Here is a 20,081-nt window from a genome sequence, read left to right on the forward strand (position 1 = left end):
CACCTTTCAATTTAATATTTTCTTAACAATCAGATCAGCCAAAAATATTAAGATATAAATCCAAGAGAAATAATGTGTCAATATGAGTTTTAGCTTTTATGCGCCTGTCAGACAGAAAGAATGCGTTCCAGATAAACTTGGATATAAATATTAATGTTTTCAAACCAATTTGCCTCACACACACACACAGACAGCTAACAGGATTTTAAAGAAGAAACCTTCTACATAACCATTACAGATTTAAAGAAGTGAATCACAACAAACGTTTCAAATAAAGTCACATAGACTGTTCATCCTACTTAAAACAACTTGAGTAACCATTCCCCAAAACACATGAAAGAGAATTTCCATTTAAAAGTGCAAACACACGATATGTTCAACAAAGAAAACCCATCTTCCCCCTAAAACTCTGTCGCCACAGAGATTAGCTTTTATATATGAAATATATATATTTAACACAGGTTTTCTATTAGGCTGCTTTCCCTTGGAAGTCTCCACCCTCACAAGACAAAACAAGAACCTTTATTTCCTTTGAATTCACAACTTTTACAGAAAGCATCAATTTAAAGCAAAGTCTGCACAAGTCTTTTCAAGAAACCCTTTTGTTAATACAAAATTGTCACAGAGCTTGAACATGAAGGTAATGTAAAGTTTCTAAAGGTAATAAAACAATGTGAACACCTCAGGTTCTGTAGTTAGTACTAAATGTAGATTCTGCAGCTACATAAAAAATAGCCCTGTGTAAGCACAGTCTTCCATGCCAGATAAAGCAGTATATGGTCGGCAACAGGCCAGAACCTTCCAAAAGAAAAAACACCTAAACACTTAAAGAGCGTTGCACTTTACTGCAGAACAGTGATCTGTGTGCTGGAATGTGGCGGCGTTGTCCTGCTCCTGGAATTTTCTGCTGAGTACTGTACAGTTATTTCATGCATCTAGATGTTTTTTTGTAAAACACACACTAAAACCATATGCAGATTATCTACTAAGGTGGGCAACTTGAGTTCAACTTAAGGTCATTGAAAATTCAAGGCCTTGTTGTGGAAGAACCTCATTGTGTTGGCTGGATGCTGAGTGCAGTGGGTGTGAACTATAGCGTTTCTGCTGCACTCGTATTAGTTGATAAAAGTAAACGGAGCCAAGAGTGGATCTCATCATTATGTGATGGTGGTACACTACAGGACATTATCTCCATTTCTACTTCTGACAAATGAGGCTAGATAACATGTCATTATCAGCCACAAGCATGAAGAGGAAATGAGGGTGTCAGATACCTACCATTATTGTTCCCCCTGTCTGAGTCCGCAAAGGCCTTAGCACCTTCCGCTGCACCAGGAAATTAGGCAGAAACAGGAGAGGTGGAATTTCTGTGATGGTTGCCACCACCAGAGACCACTAAATGGAAGCAGAACATAATTAGAGCGGTATAGAGATGTTTTTTTCTTTGCCATCTGTCACAAGACAAACAAAACTAAGTTGCCCTCAACTGAATGAACAGCACGGAAAGCAAAGCAAAAAAAGAAAGGTAAAAAAGGATGTGGATATAAAGGTGGAGAAAAACGGAATAATGTTGCCAGGGGGTTCAGGCTGAAGCTTGAATTCTCATGAAAAAACGACAGTAAAGAATAAAGCTATTGCACCTCACTTGGGCAGCTGAGGGAAAACAGAATAAATACAAAGCCTCTGAATGTGACAGAAATACTGTTACCAGCTTTGCTTCCTCTGTAGCAGGCACTCTACTAGAAGAGCTTTACAATGAAACGTCAGCATTCCTGACATCCACAGACAGCTTAAAATTCCCAAATCCGCTCAGGGAAAGGTAAATAAATGTAGACACTAATCAGTCCCTCTAGATGATAAATTAAAATGACAAAAGCTCAAAGGAGATTTGCCATGTTGTTAATATGCGTGACATGATATTCCCTGAGGACTAAGGATTAATCAGATGAGGACTGATTGGTGACTGATAACTGACTGGAGAGAAAGAGAAAGAAGAATTCTGATGTAAGATGAAGTGATAGAGACTGTCACCCACCTGGTTGGGTGACAGTTGTGAATTGAGCAGACTTCAGTGGACATGAACAGAAGTAATGAGGAGGTGCTGGGAAGGTATGGTGTTAAAGAGACAAAAAAAAGTATAATAGAAAAATAGTGATTGATTTTGTGAAAAGGATAAAACAGGAGTAATGTATAAGAGTGGAGGAGACTACATCTTATGCAGAAGGTGAAAGAGAGAGCAGACTGCAAGGTATTGGCAGGGAAGAAGCAAGTGAAGCCAAGGATTAAATGGTGGAAGCTGAAGAAAGAATGTTGCATAGAGTTCAGGAAAGAGTTAAGACAGGCAATAGGTGTTACAGAAGAGTTGCCAAAGAAGGGGAAAAGGGCTTGCATTGATTAGTTAGGCAGAGAGACAGAGCTGGAAAAGATGTGCAGTAGGGCTGGGTCATATCATACCGTTCACGGTAACACCGGTGTAATGTTGGGCAACGATAAGAAAATGAAATATCGCGACAGAATATGAGTAAAACGCGCATGTGCAGTGCCTTTGTTTTCATACGCACATGGCGGAAAAAGCATGTCGGTGACGGAGAATGAGAAGGGCGAAAGCGGATCGTTGAATGAAACAGATGAACCAGAACTGGTTTGTAAAAATGCTGCAGCTTCAGTGGTGTGGAACTGGTTTAGCTTTCGCCTAGAGCTGGGCGATAGAACGATAACGATATGTATCGCGATATAACTTTTACTCGATAGAGAAATTAAGCTATCGCGATAGACCTCGCCGCTCTTGTCCTCTTAAAAAAAAAAAAAAAAAAAAAAAAAAAAAAAAAAAGGTCAGCCAATCCAAATTCAGTAGCGCAGAGCCGAACCAATCACAGCCGCAGCGTCACGTCGCGTGACTTGTTACGTACAGCACAAGTGCCAAGCCGCACGTGTGTTTGTTTGGGAAGCAGCCAGCGGGTAATGGAGCCAGCGGGTAATGGAGGAAATGAGTGTGCCGACTAGAAAAATCAACCGAGCGTGACCGAAGAGAAAACAGATAATGGTTCCAATGCCGGAGAGATTGTCGAACGGAAGAGCCATAGAAGTTCCGTAGTGTGAAGGTATTTCGGCTATTTCAAGTCTGACAAAAAACAGAGTAGCGTGCACTGTAAATTGTGCCGAAAGCAAGTCTGGAAATACAATAAACTGGTGCATGCGTCACACTGTGCGCCACGTTATTGTTTCGGTGAAATGAATTTCTACAATACTGTTAATTCTACTCTCTGCAGTGTTTAAATGCTTACATATACACACAGTTACTGTCCCTCCACACATACGACTCGGTTCTGCTTCTATGCCCCAGCTTTGTTTACTTTTTCCCACCGAGGCTTCTAGACTTCTGATTGGCCAACATTTCTGCACGGTTAGGAATCTAGCTACACCTGCTGCTTTGGCATGTTCATAGCAGCGTTTTCCTTCATTTCTGCCTTTATGTGTGGACGGGATTATTTTTAAAACGAAAACGGAAAATCTCCGTTTTCGAAAATACCCGTGTACGTGTGGACGTAGCCTCAGTCTCTGACTGGAAGCGCTAATTCATCATTCGGCTTTTGTCAGACTAAAGTAACTGTTAAAACTGTTTGAAAAGCTCAGCTATACAACAAGGAGAGATTGAGAATTTCCTTTTAGTTCTCAGTTTATTTGATATTGACAAAAGTTAGTCAGTTTTGTCTGTTCTTCTGTAAAACAAACTAAGATTTATTTTTAGAATTAATACTTTGTTTCTAAGTGGAATTGACAATTTAGTCTGTTTTGTTTGTTCTATTTTGAAACTTAAACGCTTCAGCGGCTGCCTTTTGTGTAGTTTGCAATATTTGCCTTTATCTATCTGAAAAAGTCTCATGTTCCTTAAGTACATCTACCCTGTTGAACTTATTATGGGAAATAAATATTTAAATAAAAACAAGCTGCTGATTATTTCACATTTTACTTGTGAGCAACGGCACATTTAAATCTTACAAATACAGTTATTTGGCTTATATCGTGATAGATATCGTTATCGCCTGAAATGAAAAAAACATATCGTGATATGAAAAAATCTCATATCGCCCAGCTCTACTTTCGCCCGTCAGATACACAACAAAGCACTATTTTTGGTAGCGCATGCTAGCGGGCCGTCGTTATTACCGTGTTTTTTGGAAAATACGTCACACTTAAAATCAATCCTTTGATTTTTCTGAAAATCGACAGAGCCCCTTATAATCCCGTTTGCCTTATGTATGAACTCTGGTTGTTTACTGACCTCGAAACGATTTTATGTCGTACACGGCGCTGGAAAATCTGTCACGTTTCAGTACAACTTTGCTAAGCCACGAAGCCGCACCGCTTGATGGATTGTCGGAGCATTACAGCTATCGTAGGCAGGCGCCTCGCGGAGTGATACGTACTGTGCTTCAACATAATATTACCGTATTGTGTGTGTATAACCTCTTTTTAAGTTTTGTGGATATTAAACATGGTTGTGCTGAGGATATGTCGGCCAGTTTCCACTTGGTTAAACTGTCAGCGAGGAATTTGCATTTGCACTTTAAATTTTTACATAACTTTAATGCTGCTTGTTTAAGTGAAAATACATTGATTTATTTTCTTTTGCACTAATAAAGTTGTGGAGTTGTAAAGTCTTTTGTCTAGTGTCAATTATATCGTCAGTTATATCGTTATCGCAAATTTTCAAATGTATATCGTGATAAATATTTTTGGTCATATCGCCCTGCTCTAATGTGCAGCAGGTTAGGGTGAAAAGATTATAGGGGCAGCAGTCAAAGTAGAGGCTAGACCTCCATCTCCTGGGCAACCTCCTCTAATTCTCATGCAGTGGAAAGCTAGACATCCCCAAGCCAGCTGAAAGACGTAATCTCTACAATTTATCCAAGCAGGCCCTCTTCCCAGTAGGACACACCTGAAACACTATACCCAGACCTCCAGGAGACATCCTAGTAAGACACCTGAACCATCTCAAAGGGGAGACTGATCCCCCTTAAAGTTTGTGCACACCCTCTGATTCCCTGTCTTGAAGAGGGGAATTGTCACCCAAGTCTGCCAATTCAGAGGCACTGTCCCCAGCTTCCACGTGTTGCAGAGGTACATCATCTAAGACGGAGCTACAGCATCCAGAGCCTTAAGGAACTCTGGGCAAATCCCATAAACATCACAATGTTCCCAATGCTTTCACTTCCACCTGATCCAACTCATCACCAGGTGGTGATCAGCTGACAGCTCTGCTCCCACCTTCACCTGCAAATCTGACAATTTGATTACAAAATCCATCAACCTACAACCTAGAGCATCCTGGTGCCATGTGCACTTGAGAATAGCCGTCTGAACTGCCACAGATGACAGTCAGCACAGAGCACAGTACCTGTCTGCAACCTCTCACTGCAGGTAACTCCAGTTTTGTATAAAGTTTAAAACATGTTCAGGAGATTCGTCTCAGAATCCAAGCTATGCGTTGAGGTGAGCCCGATTACATCATAGTCACTATGTCTTGACCTCGCATACAGGTTCAGACTTCATCCACTCCAGTGAGATGACACTCCATGTCAAATGAATTTGATTAAATTCATGTGTTACGGCAGGAAAGATGGAAGAATAATGATGCCAGTCAAAGTGATAGATGCTGCACTATGGGTGAGATAAAGCAAGCAACTCTACCTTTAATCTGTTGAGGTAGCGTTTGGTGTGAACGATCAGCAGATCCTCCTCAGCAGCTTCACGAGCTTCCACAAGGTTCCCATCATTGATAAACTGCTCCTCTGCAACACATACAGAGGGAGGGAGCACAGTTACAAAACGCTGGATGTTAGAGGGGGAGCTTCTACAACTTTTGTGCTCCTCAATTTGTAGGAATTAGTTTGGTATTCAGTATGTTTTACTAAAATACAATATCTGAACCAAGATGTCAGCATTCATTGAAACTCTTATCAGTAACCAGACTAATTTGCATGCAGAAACAGAAGAACGTAACAAATCCTACATTTATGAAAGCTGTAATATTTAGTTTTTCAAAGCCGATTGTCATTAAACTGCACAGGAATTATGAGGCTGCAGTATGTGGTGCTTATTGCATTATAGCAACAGGAGTTTCTATTCTAAAGAGAGTGGACTGTATAACAGAAACAGTTCTCTTGAAAATACAATGCAGTATGAGAGGACCATGTTGAGGACCACAATTTTAAGAGACTTGGTATGAAAAAGATTTTCTGAGCATCTAGAGTTCAGAATATCATTTTACAATGAGGGCCACAGAAAGGAGTTTCACTTGCCCAGCCCACTTTACATCAAAGTGAGCTGGGCAAGTGAAACTCTCCTTTCTGTCCGCATAAAGACATTTAACTACACATTTAACCCCAGGGATATATTAATATAACATTTTTTTTTTTTTAAACATAATTTCAACAGTCCACCTCAGTGTTTTTACAAGACAAATGTGTAAAATTACAGAAAAAGTTCTGGTGGCTCATTGCCCAGTGTTACGGCCCTAGCAGGGCCTCCTCCTGAAGGTGCCTGTGTGGGCGTGTCCCACCACCTCTTCTGCCTGAGGTGCCACCTTTCCCTGTTACACAGCTGACTCACATCAGTAATTAAAGTATTTAAGCCCAGGGAAAGGTGAGCTCTGGGCCAGAGTGCCAGTAGTGTGGTTACAGCTTGTGAGCTGAGTGGTCGTTGTGTTTGCAGCTAGTGAGCTGTGTTTTTGGTGGTTTTCAGCTAGTGAGCTGCTCTTTCTTTTTGGCTTACGTTTTACTTTATTGACCAACGCCTGAGTTCTGTTTGTTTTCTTAAATGGTGATAGCGGCTTGTCCGTCTCTTTTAGTTAGTATAAATTGAAACTTTAATAAAACTCTTTAATTTAACCCTTTTGCCTCCCTTGACTCCTTTTTCTGACCCGGTCACTTTTTGTTACTTCCCCCTCCCCGCTTAGACCCCTCAGGGGAACGTAACACCAGACTGCCCCATATTTATAAAAACGAGTATCAGTTACTTGCTTAAAATTCTTTTTTTTTTTTTAAACTGAAATTTCTATAGCAGACAATGAAAAACGGGAACTTTTCTATAATTGTTTATTTTTTTAACTACTTTTGTGTGGCTAAAACACAAAAGTAGTCACTAAAACTTATAAATACAGTGGGGCAAAAAAGTATTTAGTCAGCCACCGATTGTGCAAGTTCCCCCACTTAAAATGATGACAGAGGTCAGTAATTTGCACCAGAGGTACACTTCAACTGTGAGAGACAGAATGTGAAAAAAAAATCCATGAATTCACATGGTAGGATTTGTAAAGAATTTATTCGTAAATTAGGGTGGAAAATAAGTATTTGGTCACCTCAAACAAGGAAAATCTCTGGCTCTCACAGACCTGTAACGTCTTCTGTAAGAAGCTTTTCTGTCCCCCACTCGTTACCTGTATGAATGGCACCTGTTTGAACTCATCATCTGTATAAAAGACACCTGTCCACAGCCTCAAACAGTCAGACTCCAAACTCCGCCATGGCCAAGACCAAAGAGCTTTCGAAGGACACCAGGAAAAGTATTGTAGACCTGCACCAGACTGGGAAGAGAGAATCTACAATAGGCAAGCAGCTTGGTGTGAAAAAATCAACTGTGGGAGCAATCATCAGAAAATGGAAGACATACAAGACCACTGATAATCTCCCTCGATCTGGGGCTCCACGCAAGATCTCATCCCGTGGGGTCAAAATGATCATGAGAACGGTGAGCAAAGATCCCAGAACCACACGGGGGGACCTGGTGAATGACCTGCAGAGAGCTGGGACCAAAGTAACAAAGGTCACCATCAGTAACACACTACAACAGCAGGGAATCAAATCCCGCAGTGCCAGACGTGTTCCGCTGCTGAAGCCAGTGCATGTCCAGGCCCATCTGAAGTTTGCCAGAGAGCACATGGATGATACAGCAGAGGATTGGGAGAATGTCATGTGGTCAGATGAAACCAAAGTAGAACTTTTTGGTATAAACTCAACTCGTCGTGTTTGGAGGAAGAAGAATACTGAGTTGCATCCCAAGAACACCATACCTACTGTGAAGCATGGGGGTGGAAACATCATGCTATGGGGCTGTTTTTCTGCCAAGGGGACAGGACGACTGATCCGTGTTAAGGACAGAATGAATGGGGCCATGTATCGTGAGATTTTGAGCCAAAACCTCCTTCCATCAGTGAGAACTTTGAAGATGAAACGAGGCTGGGTCTTCCAACATGACAATGATCCAAAACACACCGCCCGGGCAGCAAAGGAGTGGCTCCGTAAGAAGCATTTGAAAGTCCTGGAGTGGCCTAGCCAGTCTCCAGACCTCAACCCCATAGAAAATCTGTGGCGGGAGTTGAAAGTCCGTGTTGCTCGGCGACAGCCCCAAAACATCACTGCTCTCGAGAAGATCTGCATGGAGGAATGGGCCAAAATACCAGCTACTGTGTGTGCAAACCTGGTAAAGACCTATAGTAAACGTTTGACCTCTGTTATTGCCAACAAAGGTTATGTTACAAAGTATTGAGTTGTATTTTTGTTATTGACCAAATACTTATTTTCCACCCTGATTTACGAATAAATTCTTTACAAATCCTACCATGTGGATTCATGGATTTTTTTTTCACATTCTGTCTCTCACAGTTGAAGTGTACCTCTGGTGCAAATTACTGACCTCTGTCATCATTTTAGGTGGGGGAACTTGCACAATCGGTGGCTGACTAAATACTTTTTTGCCCCACTGTATACAGTTAAAAGTTCAAAAATATGCATCTTCCCCCAGACCCTTTGGGCCACCCCTGACAGTCCTCATTTATAAGGTGCTTTACAAACCCAAACAGTATAGCTAACGGGTGGATTTTCCCGGAAACAATGACTGCTTAAAGACAGACAGTGTGAAAGTGGATAGTACATCCTTGGTTTCTTAACATCATTGCTGCAGCCAGGGGTACAAAAGTGGCCTTAGAAGCACCTTAGACAGCTTTCTTAGGTTTAACCCCCTTGTTTTCCAGTGAGTTATCAGTTCTGTTACATAAACAAATGTAAGTCTATGTTTATGACACTATATTGCCGAAGATATTCACTCAATCAGGTATTCATCCAATCGCTTTCATAGCCAGATGGCAAATGGTAAATGGACTGGTTCTTATATAGGGTTTTTCTACTCTGAGCACTCTACGCGCTTTACATGCCATTTTATTTTTTACTCTATGCTGTTTCCAAGTGCTTACTACTAGCATTCATACAATCCATTGGAGATGGATGCATTCACCAATGCAATGGGGCAACATGGGGTTGGAATGCAGACTGGGATCTAGGGCTGCCACAAACGATTATTTGGATAGTCGACTAGTCACCGATTATTTTTGCGATTAGTCGACTAATCAGATCATCATCCATTGGACGTAAAACGTACAGCTTATTGCACCAGCAGCATCTGCTCTAATATAACTATCATTAGCTTACAGCTTTAAGTGTTTAAGGTCTGTGCTAACTAAAAATAAAGACAAGATGATAGTTTATTAAATTTTAATGAAATTTGCAGATTGTTTCGGTGAAGTTTAATAAACTCCTTGCTATCTAAAATATAACAGGACACTGGAGTATATTCTCGAGCATCTCACACTTCTGATAATCAGCTGTCTGCTTGATGTTTATTTAGCTGTGTAAAAACTATAACTTTAATCTCAGCCAAACCGATTTACTCAGGAACAAATAAAATACTAAAAAAAAGCCAAACAATAACATTGTTAAGTTATCTAAGTGACTTATATATCATGTTTAACCTGAGTAGCGGGTTTGAAAACAATTTGCCAGGAGTCCGGTGTTCTCACGGCTCTAGTGACCTAGCCCCCGGCTGGCTATCGAGCTAGTGGGTAACAGACGTCTCCGAAAACGTCGGAGCGCTTTTGAAAATATGTGGTGTCCTGATAAACTGAGCAGATATTTGAGGTTTACACAGCTACATTCTCGCCTGAAAATATGTTAAACGTTTATTTTGTGACCCAGAAAGAATAATAAGAGTAATATTAAAACTAACTAGCTGCCGCCATTGTTGGAAACTGAGCTGGGCTGCGCTATGAATTCTGGGACACAGCTTCTTCTTCTTCGGGGTTTAACGGCAGCTGGCATCCTTGTACATGCAGTGCTGCCATCTTCTGTTTCAGTCCGTTATTACACTCTTAAATCCTGCTACTTATTCCTGCGTCTTTTGGGATCTTACAAAGCTTCAAACGACGCGTCGACTACTAAATTAGTCGTCGACGATTTTGATAGTCGACGTAATCGTGACTAGTCGACTAATCGTGGCAGCCCTACTGGGATCAAACCTCCAACCTTCCAGTTAGTAGATGACCCACTCTACCACCTGAGGTACATCTGTATAAAATCAAGCACGTAGGCATGTGGATTTCTTCTACAAACATTTGTGAAGCAATAGGTTCTCAGTATCTCAGTGAATTCCAGTATGGTACCATGATAGGGTGCCCTCTCACTGACTTGTTAATTACAACTCAACAGCATCATCTTAACTGCTGTTGAGTTATCAGTTCATTACTGAGATAAACACGGGCCGCGTGGGCTGAATTGTAGACGGCAACGGTGACCACCCACTTTAAGGGCTCTGGTTTCAGAAGCGAATTCCCTATTCATGTGACATTTCAGAATGTCGTTAGATAAAAAATTTAAGCCTTGAACCAAACCTACAAGCTACATGGTGAATCATGAGCAAAAAAAGATTTGATGTGGATCAAAAAAATAAAATAAAAACTGAAAAAAGAAAAAGTTGAAGGTACAGGACCGTGTACATAGATGCTGTTGTTGGTTGCTCTTTTATTCAGAAGGGCTCATTGACTCATGAATGTTTGCTTGTTAGGCAAATGTGTAAACAGTATGCCTCCCATAATGCCTTAACCTCTTAAGACCCGAACTCTTTCATGGCATGCATTTTAAATTTTTCTTTGCTATTTGGGTTGATTGGGACCTGAAGAATATAAAAACAAAGATTTATCAGATATTCTTTTACCTAATTTTCGTTTCATAGACAAATGAGATCCATGTATGAGATTTTGCTCTCACTAACTGACCTGATCTTGATAGGTTTAAACATCTCCATGGTAACAGTAAAATCCACCAAGCAGAGGCATTGCCGTTTCAATACAGGATTATGGGCAAAGTAGTTTTTTTCCTTGGTATTGCAAGGTTGAAATAATACAGATGTGTGTTTTCTACAGGAGCACATACCATCATTTCACAACCTTTCATGTTAAGTTTACATTATATGGTTACATTATGGCTCATAACCAAAATTTCTATGGAGAATATGAATGGGACTTTTGCATCCAGAACCTCAGTGTTGCACTATATACATTGTTTATACATACAAATGCATGTATATTCTTTTAAGAGATTACATGAGAAAGCACATGGTCTATGGTTTGTTCGCCACAATTTTTATTTCAATAATTGCAATAAAAAAAAGAACTGTTGAAAACTCATAGCTGTGATTGGTGAAAACACAAACACAGACCTGAACAGACAGGCCAGCTAACCTGTCTGAATCAATTTTGAACTGATAAGTACAATACTTGTCAAGTCCTGTAGCTTCAAAGAAAGTGCGCCACAAAAATGTTTTTTGGATTCATTTAATTCTTAGAGATAAATATTTTAGGCAACTTTATTTAATAGGCTTTTTATTTAATGCTAAAATTTAAACCGTTAACCATGAAGCCATGGAGCTGTAGTGTTTGCATAAGAAGTGATAAAGCATTAAAGAGAGGTTTGTAAAATCAGGCAGAAACAGTCCCAAAGTAGCTGCTTAAAAGCATGGAGTTTAAATTTTTAGTTTCATTATAAATTAATGTCACTATATTAAGAAGCGTAGGTTATTTTTGATGAGCACCAGCCGGTCAATTGTGGGCCATTTTACATGTTATTCCCTTAGACTGCTGAAACGCGGTGGTCCAAAATTGGCTTCCAACTCTGGACGTAACACAGAGGGCTCATTAAAAACCCAGTGCACAACCAGTTCCTTTGTATCACTCTCTAAATATGCTGAGTAATTCTGCAATATCATCCAGTTTTCTTCCAATTACTGCATGGCTAAATTTAGAAAAACCAAGGTTTCCCTCTGTCAGCACAAGCTCAGCTCTTTATTTGCACTCTTAACTTCTGAAAGTTTTGTGAATTCATTAAGCTGCGTGCGACACGTTTAACAGCACAGATGATCCACCGTGAAGCCTGACAACAGCTCTGTGTGAAGTCATGCCAGTTATCCAGCAACTGTTTTCCCTCAGCCTCCAAAACCACACTGGCCTTCATCTACTATACCTGCACAAACTCCCACAGGGACTTTTCTCTAATTATCTGTGCTCTATTGCTCTGCCTCCCCTACTCCCTCTTCTTCAACTACAACTACCTCTTCCACTGTTTCTGCTTTGTTCTCCGGCTCTTTTCGCCTTTATGACCTCAGTCTGAGTGCTTCAGTGTTCATCAGCTCAGGGAGATATCCTCCCCATCTGCCACTCTGTTCTTCACTCGCTTACCTTTCAAGAAGCGGATGACTTTCCCCCACTTTCCCGCATCAAACGGGTGAAGCTTTTCAAGGCCCATAAAAGTGATGTTGTAGTCTGGGTGGTACACAATAGGCAGACATGTTCGAGGGATGCTGGCATACAAATCAGTGCGGTGGCAGCTGAAAGAGGAAAGTCAAAAGTGTGTATTTCATTTACATGCAGTGATTTCCCCAGTGCGTTAATAAGGGCTATTGAAAGTGTCATGCTGTTTGTTTGTACTCCTTACCGCCTCTTCTCCTCGTTATCTTCTTTGTGAGACATGTTTTTCAGGCATTGCTTCTTTCATCTAATTGGAAAAAAAGGAATGAGATAAAAAATTTCATAAACTTGTGACTGCCGTAAATATGCACAGGAAGTCTCAGGACACAATTCATCTATTTTAAAAGAAGACTAAGAGCTTGAAATGCCTTCAAAATGTCTTTGTGTCACACTGTAACCAACTGTCGTCATTAGTACACAAACGGTACACGAGGACCTAAGCTTTAGCTCGTCAAAAAAAGGGGGCTCGTGTCTCGCGCATGCGCAGTGATTTGTATACATATTAGAAAGACGCAACGGGACAAGGAAATGTTCCTGCCGTAAACACAGCCGCCAAACCTGTTTGAGTGCTGGCCGTTTTCAACGATAAACACGAATCATTTTTATGTTTGTTTGTTTTCATCGTGGAGGACAAAAACAGCACCAGAGACGCTGTATATGGCATAGCAGCCTGGAACCGTTTCAGAGAACAGAAACTAGCAACAACCCGATGTGACTCACCTGCTGCTGTTCTGTGGAATAACGCAGGCCACCAAACAGCAGCTGGATGTAAAGAGACGGAGACTCTCTGTCCCTGATGACGGTGTTTAAGCGGGGCTGTTGTCAGAATTGAGTGAACGAAACGAAAGAAAACGTTTTTCTTCAGTGTTTCTTGGACAGTTCGCTTAATTTCTGTTCCAGCTCCACGTACGTGCGTCGACTACGCGCGAGCTCCAAACCCGCGTAACTGACGTACAGTTACGCTGTTAGCGGAGATTTAAAGAAGAAACGTGTTCGTAGTGTGAGGGAGCTTCTCGGAGTATTATCTGCCTAATTGTCAGCTCAACTTAACGTTTTCACAAAGTGGCGTCGTAAACTTTGTTGTGCATTTTTCAGTGCGGATTATTTTGTTTTGCTTTTATTTTGAAAGGTAACCTTGTGTTGTGGTTGAGGTCCGTCTTTAAAGGCCCGTTTTTGAACTCAGTGAAAGGGAAACAAACTTGTTTCCCTGCTGCGCTTATTTTTGTAATTATGATATTTTTTTATTTGTTTCATTTAATGTGTTTTAAATGTAAAACGTGTCCTTTTGATATATTTTGCATTGTCTGAACAATATCACATAAACATGGATAATGTGTTGAAAATTTTAAAAAAAAGTATCAAAGAAAGATGTGAAACCTTTAGCAGGTCCACTGAGATCTACGGTGAGCAGGGACACTTTATTGCCCTATTGTGTAATCTGTTTTGGAATTAGTGTTCTTTATATTTTTGTTAAATTCCCGAATGAATGTGAAAACTCTTCAAATAGCATACTGAGGCAGAACAAGTCTAAATACTAACTGTAGGCCTCTAACAGCAGTTTGATCCTAACAGCAGTGAATAGTGCACTTGGTGTTTTTTCCCAAGACTTGTACGTTCCTGTTGATAATATAAATGGAGATGAGATGTGAAGCACTCTTAAAGCCTTGGTAGGAAAGCTTTAGAAATAAATCAGGTGGCTCCTATTTCATCATCACTGTATAATACAAGTCCATCCAACCTTTTGAGACAATACTGCATCGTTATATGAAGGGTTTAACCACTGGAGCATTGATGAGACAGCATGATGATGAGTGTAGTGAATGCCAGGCACAGTGGCTTTATGACTAGAAGATAACAGAGACTTTGATTCTACACAACAGGGCTACTGATTATTTTTTATTCATATTTTTTAGGCTGTGTGCCACAGAATGAATTTGAATTTGAATCTTCAATGAACTGGAGCTATTTTAAGTTTTGCTAGGAAGAAAAGTACACATATAATAGAAGAGAAGCAGCATAGGATTCAATTCAGGTATTAGGTGTATCAAGCTCATTTGATCCAGTTAATTTTCTTTGTATGTTGAATGATGTATACACAGAGCCCTTTTCACACATGCCTTCCAGCTATGAACAGTGCAGGACATATTTGCATATAGGTGACTAATATGCATTAAGTCATAGAGCATATGCTGTAACAGCCAGCTTCCTAATTAACTAACCTTTATACTAATTTCTTTTGCCATCCACAATTATTGTACTTTCACAGGCCACTCTAATGAGTATCTTTCCCAGCGGCATTTACAAAGTTTTACCTCGTCAAACTGTGCAACAAGGGAAGAAGAAAAACCAAATCCTTTCATTTCACAACCGCACCACGGGGTGTGCATTGCAACCATAGGGATCAATGACATTTTTATCTTATCTGAGCTCAGTGTGTGTGATAATGTGCAGTTCCTCGTAATAATTCCCCTGAAATGTTGCTGGTATGTCTGTGTTGCCACAGAGCAATCATGAGTTCACATACTCACAGTTTTCACCACTGCAATGGAGGCTGGCAGTGTTACCTGCAGTTGCAGTGAACTGTGATTCTGCCATTTGGCAGCTGAAGAGGCAGTGCAATCAAAAAGTATTTGGCCTCTTCCTGATGTCTTGTTTGTTGCATATTTGTCACGTTTGCATTTCATAATGCAAATCCAATGATCATTTACAAAGCAATCCAAGCCCACCTGGCCTTTGTGAAAAAGTAATCGCTCTTAAACTTAATTGCTGGTTGTGCACAAGAACTGCAGACAAGCTGTTGCAGTAACTGACCCTTTCACATCTTCACTTTGATTAGGTCACTCCAAAACCTTCATGTAGTTTCATGTGTTTTGTTTGTGACCCATCCATAGCTGAACTTGCTGCTGTGTTTCATATCTTTGTCCTGCTGCGTAACTCAAGTGAGTTTGTGCTTCAGGGCCTGAATTGATGAACTGATGAGCATTCTCCTTCAGGATTTTCTGGTGTGGGGCAGAGTTCATGGTTCCATCATTTACAGCAAGTCGTTCAGGTCCTGAAGCAGCAAAGCAGACCCAGACCATCACACTAACACTACCATGACTGATTGCTGGTATGATGTTCTTTTTATGAAATGATGTTTTTAGTTTGATGCCGCATGTAACGGGATTCAAACCTTTAGGAAAGCTCAGCTTTTGTCTGCTAGCTCACAGAATGTTTTGGTCAGTGGTGGTTTTCGCGTGGGAACTCCCGCATGAATACAAGTTTTGCAAACTCTCTTTCTTGTTGTTGAATCATAAACACTGAGCCTGCAGTTCTTCACATGTTGTTCTGGGTTGTTTTGTTAACACGTGGATGAGTTGTCAATGCTAACTCTCACTGTGGTTCACTGCAGTGTCAAAGCCTTAGAAATAGCTTTGTAACCCTTTCCAGTTTGATGAATGTCAGTGGCTTTGTTTCTGTTCTGTTCTTTAGCTTCATTAGATTGAGACACAGTGTGTTGCTTTATGAGATCTTTCAGCCTACTTCAGTTTGTCAGACATCTTTTATTTTAGTGATTTCTAATTCAGCAGCTCTGCCAGTAATCAGGTCTGAATGTAGTACAGTTGAAATCAGCTTTCCAAAAAATGTGGCTGATCGCAGTTAATTCATGATTTTACTTTTTCACATAGGTAGTGAAAAAGGTAGTTCTGGATCGCTGTCCCCCCTTAATACATGAAATTGTCATTTATAAACTTTTAAAAAAAACATTTAAAAATTCACCTCCATCTGATATTAAAACATCTTTGATGATGTGAAACGTGTGACAAATGTGCAAAAACCTAAGAAATCAGGAATGGGTCAAATTGTATGTGAATACCTGTGAACCAATACAGAGATTTAGAGATAGAGATTTTTTGCTTCTGATGCAAGGAGAGCTGTGGTCCCTCTCCTGGGTCAGCAGTCTGAAAACGTTCAGTCACACACGCTTGTGATACTCGAGTACAATTACCTTATTGTGGCCTGTGGTGTATTTTTAGTTCATGTTTATTCCCTTTAGTGGATATAGTGATGTTTATACACAATCTCTAGAGACATGTTTCAGTTATCTCTCTGCAAACATGGCTAGAACAGAGATTTTATCTTCTATGTCGAACCTGACGGCAAAATGTGAACAAACATTGAAACTGTTTTAAGCAGAAAAGACATCTCTTCAGACTGTCCCAGAAAATGAGAAATATTCATCACATTATTGCAAAGAAGGAATTAAGTGCATGTTTTTTTGTAGTTGTTGATGTGTGATGGTGGAGTAGGAGCTGTTCAGAGTGTTATTGCAAGAGCCTGCTGTTTGCATACAGAGTCACTGGTTAAACCCAGAAATAGTTATGCTGAATATCTGAATTGACAGATATACAGCAGTCTCTTTAAACCTTTTTTTATATATCAGCTACCACAATTTCAAGGAGTGAGAGAAGAAGAGCAAGGTCAGCAGGGATTAAATCCAGGAGACATTGGATCTTCTCATGTTTGTTTATATTTTTGAAAATGCAACTTAATATATGCATGCAGTTTCACGATAAGATGAATATACATTTCAGACCATTAAATGTGTATGTGGACCTAATTTAAAGGTATTTTTCACATTCATTATGGTTTACACATTAACATCTGTGAATGACCTTTCCTTGTCATTTCCTATTCTGTAATATGAAAATGCATTTTGTTTTTTGTGAGCAGAGCTGGACTCTGAACACATAAACATCAGCATGGCAATTTGTCTGATGTTTCCCTGACTTAAATTCAAGTATACGCTGCTTACCCCGAACCTATTCTCGTCCTTCTTCTACCACCACACCTCTCCTTCCCACCTCATCTACAGCTTTCCTTTCCTTCATGTATTCCTTCATTTTAATTCATATAAAATAAACACATTTTTGTGAATTAAACATAATATACTTTGTCATTATACTGGAAGTACTGAATGTGGAGTTCGCAGGTTAGAGTTCTGCATCCCTTTTATATACAACAATAGTCAAAGGTCTACACACACACACTGACAAAATACTGAACCAAAACCCTGAATCTTTGAATTCATGTAGCACTTCCTTTGCTGTATTTCAACCATGCCAGCCTAATTCAGAAAAGTGCCTTCAGTTGATGTTGAAAATGCATCTCACACATGACATAAGATCTATTCTGAGGTAAAGTTTACAGCTCATTTACATGACTGGTAATCCTTGGATTACCTAATCTGCATCTTTTTACCCAACTGACCTTCATGGCTTAAATGCCACCCCCCCTCCTTTTTTTTCCCTTCATAATATAAATTAGATCAGTAGAAAAGGGCTCTAAACAAATAGTCTTTGACAAAACACAACTACCTCCAACACATTAAGAAGGCAGAATATCCATCCAGTTAAGATGGACAAAAGTCCATCTGTTACCTGGAAGCCATTCAAGTGGATGTCCACCTGAATCTGTTTGACATCAGAAATCAGGTTTTAAAAACAGTTACAGCTTGCTATAATCTTACCTGCCTGTCTCCTCTAATGAAGTAGAATGTCTAAAGGCATTTCCAGCACACTTGACTGCTTTACATAATCATTATGGGCTTGGTAAAGAATTATATGAGAATGGGTGAAAATATCCTGTCCATGTGTGAGATAATTGCTCCTTCTGGCTTTGGTTGTGCAGATGGTAACGGTGTGTTTTGATCCAAGAATACCTCCCTGCAGACTTTGAGAAGCTCCTTTCTCATTCATTTCCAAAACAGCCCTGAGTGACACGTGCAACCATATGGAGCGACTGCAAGCTCACACATACAGGAAGATCTATGACGTCATCGTATAGATGCTACTGTTACATTATTGCTTTGCATGTACCATCAGCATCTCTGCGTCACATTTATTTTTTCATTTTGGCTAGAAGGGGTGGCTGTAAAATCAGCTTTGACAGTTGCCATGGTAACCCATAGTGCTCAGTATTGTTGGCGAGGTGTTTATTGCCCAAAACAGGCTGTCTAATTCATGTCAGATCTGGGATTCAGACTGTCAATCACTTCTACTGAGGCAGCAAAAACAAACTTACAAAGTGACTCAGAAGAACATTAATGTTGCTGAAAACAGGATCTGTTCATTCAAAATCGTATGTACATTAAAGTGTGTCCTATTTCAGATAAGACAGTCATTAATTTGCACACACGTCTTAAAAAAGACACACACAGAGAGATACAAGGCTAGAGTTTTACAACCTTACAATAGTTTGTCATTACATTAATTTTAATAAATCTCTTTATAAGTTACTATACCAAGTAGGCTTTCTTCAAAAGGTTATTGTACATGCACCTGGTTAAACGTTTAACACATCTCCCCATTCAGTTAAAGGCAGTATAATAACAACAATCAACCAAAAATAAACTATTCTTTTTTGGATTGTTCAGATTAGCCTTACCTTTATAACAAAAGTGCCCACTATTGGGAGAAATGTTACATTTTGATTAAAAGTTACCCAAAGCTAAACAGTGTAGAGGCAGAGATTTTGCAAATAGTCGTGGTCACTTTAGAGGCACTAAATCCTTACCACAGTATATTTCCACTCAGTATGGCTGTTGTTGCTCCATAGGTCACTTCCACCATAGAAATGTAGTAAATTCTGAAGTTACAATGTGACTGTAAAAAGCAGTAGTGCACAGTATACCCCTCCTGCCCCCTTCAGTAATTAAGCAATATAAAAATAAAGCTTCCTTAAGTCTTTAGACCAGTTTAAAACATACCATTCTGACAGCGTCTTGCTGCACCTTTCCTGGATACCTTTGCTTCTCTTCGCTACCTTCTGGCTGTAGAATTTTAAAATTTTATTACTACTATAGTTATCTACCTATTTATTACTAGCTGGCAGTGGCATTTTTACTGGTAGGCTCTGGTTTTTGGCTGGACTGAACAAGTTGAGACAAAACGTCTAGGGTTGCTAAGACAAATGAAAAGCCTTGTTTGATCCTCTCCCTCTACCTGTGATCGGTTTTGCTTGGTTATCCTGCATCGACTCCTCCAAGGAACCTACTGAGGAAACTGGAATGAAACTGGAATGAAAGAGGAAGGCAAGGAGGACCAGGAAGTGGAAGCAGAAAGCATATTATAATTCGTAAAGGGTTGGGACTCGATTCAATTATCAATTCTGATGGTCAAGATCATCAAACCATCTAAGGTTTTGCGTTCATCACAGATTGGTCACTCCTCCTTTATTTATTAATTTAAAGAGTAAAATTTAAAGAGTAAAAAAATGTCACTTTTGACATTCCTCACATTTGTTATTATGATCATTATTCTATTTTTAGAGAAGAAAAATGGATGAGTAGCTTCCTTTCACATGATATGAGAAAGTCACACCCTCAGTATTACTTGGCTTGGTGAATTTCTTTATAGCGTGTACTCAATAAATACTATTCTTTGAGAGGAATCACACATCGTCTGTTTTG

General features: G+C 39.9%; 1 protein-coding gene across 2 annotated transcripts in view; it reads right to left on the reverse strand.

Moving 5' to 3' along the window:
- hdac11 (histone deacetylase 11) overlaps positions 1 to 16,232 on the reverse strand; it is a 52,171-nt gene extending 35,939 nt beyond the window's left edge. The window contains exons 1-5 of one of the 2 annotated variants that reach the window (XM_080892170.1): positions 13,352 to 16,232; positions 12,819 to 12,878; positions 12,563 to 12,711; positions 5,692 to 5,792; positions 1,279 to 1,395 (exon numbers count right to left, since the gene is read on the reverse strand). In XM_080892170.1, the coding sequence (XP_080748296.1) occupies positions 1,279 to 1,395; positions 5,692 to 5,792; positions 12,563 to 12,711; positions 12,819 to 12,853 (402 nt within the window). In that variant the 5' untranslated portion in view covers positions 12,854 to 12,878; positions 13,352 to 16,232. Of the gene's footprint in view, positions 1 to 1,278; positions 1,396 to 5,691; positions 5,793 to 12,562; positions 12,712 to 12,818; positions 13,065 to 13,351 lie in introns of those variants that run through there. The other variant, XM_080892171.1, reaches the window with a different exon arrangement.
- Positions 16,233 to 20,081: the final 3,849 nt, after the last annotated feature.

Source organism: Rhamphochromis sp. 'chilingali', assembly GCF_963969265.1.
Source record: "Rhamphochromis sp. 'chilingali' genome assembly, chromosome: 9".
In the NCBI taxonomy this organism is placed as follows: domain Eukaryota; kingdom Metazoa; phylum Chordata; class Actinopteri; order Cichliformes; family Cichlidae; genus Rhamphochromis; species Rhamphochromis sp. 'chilingali'.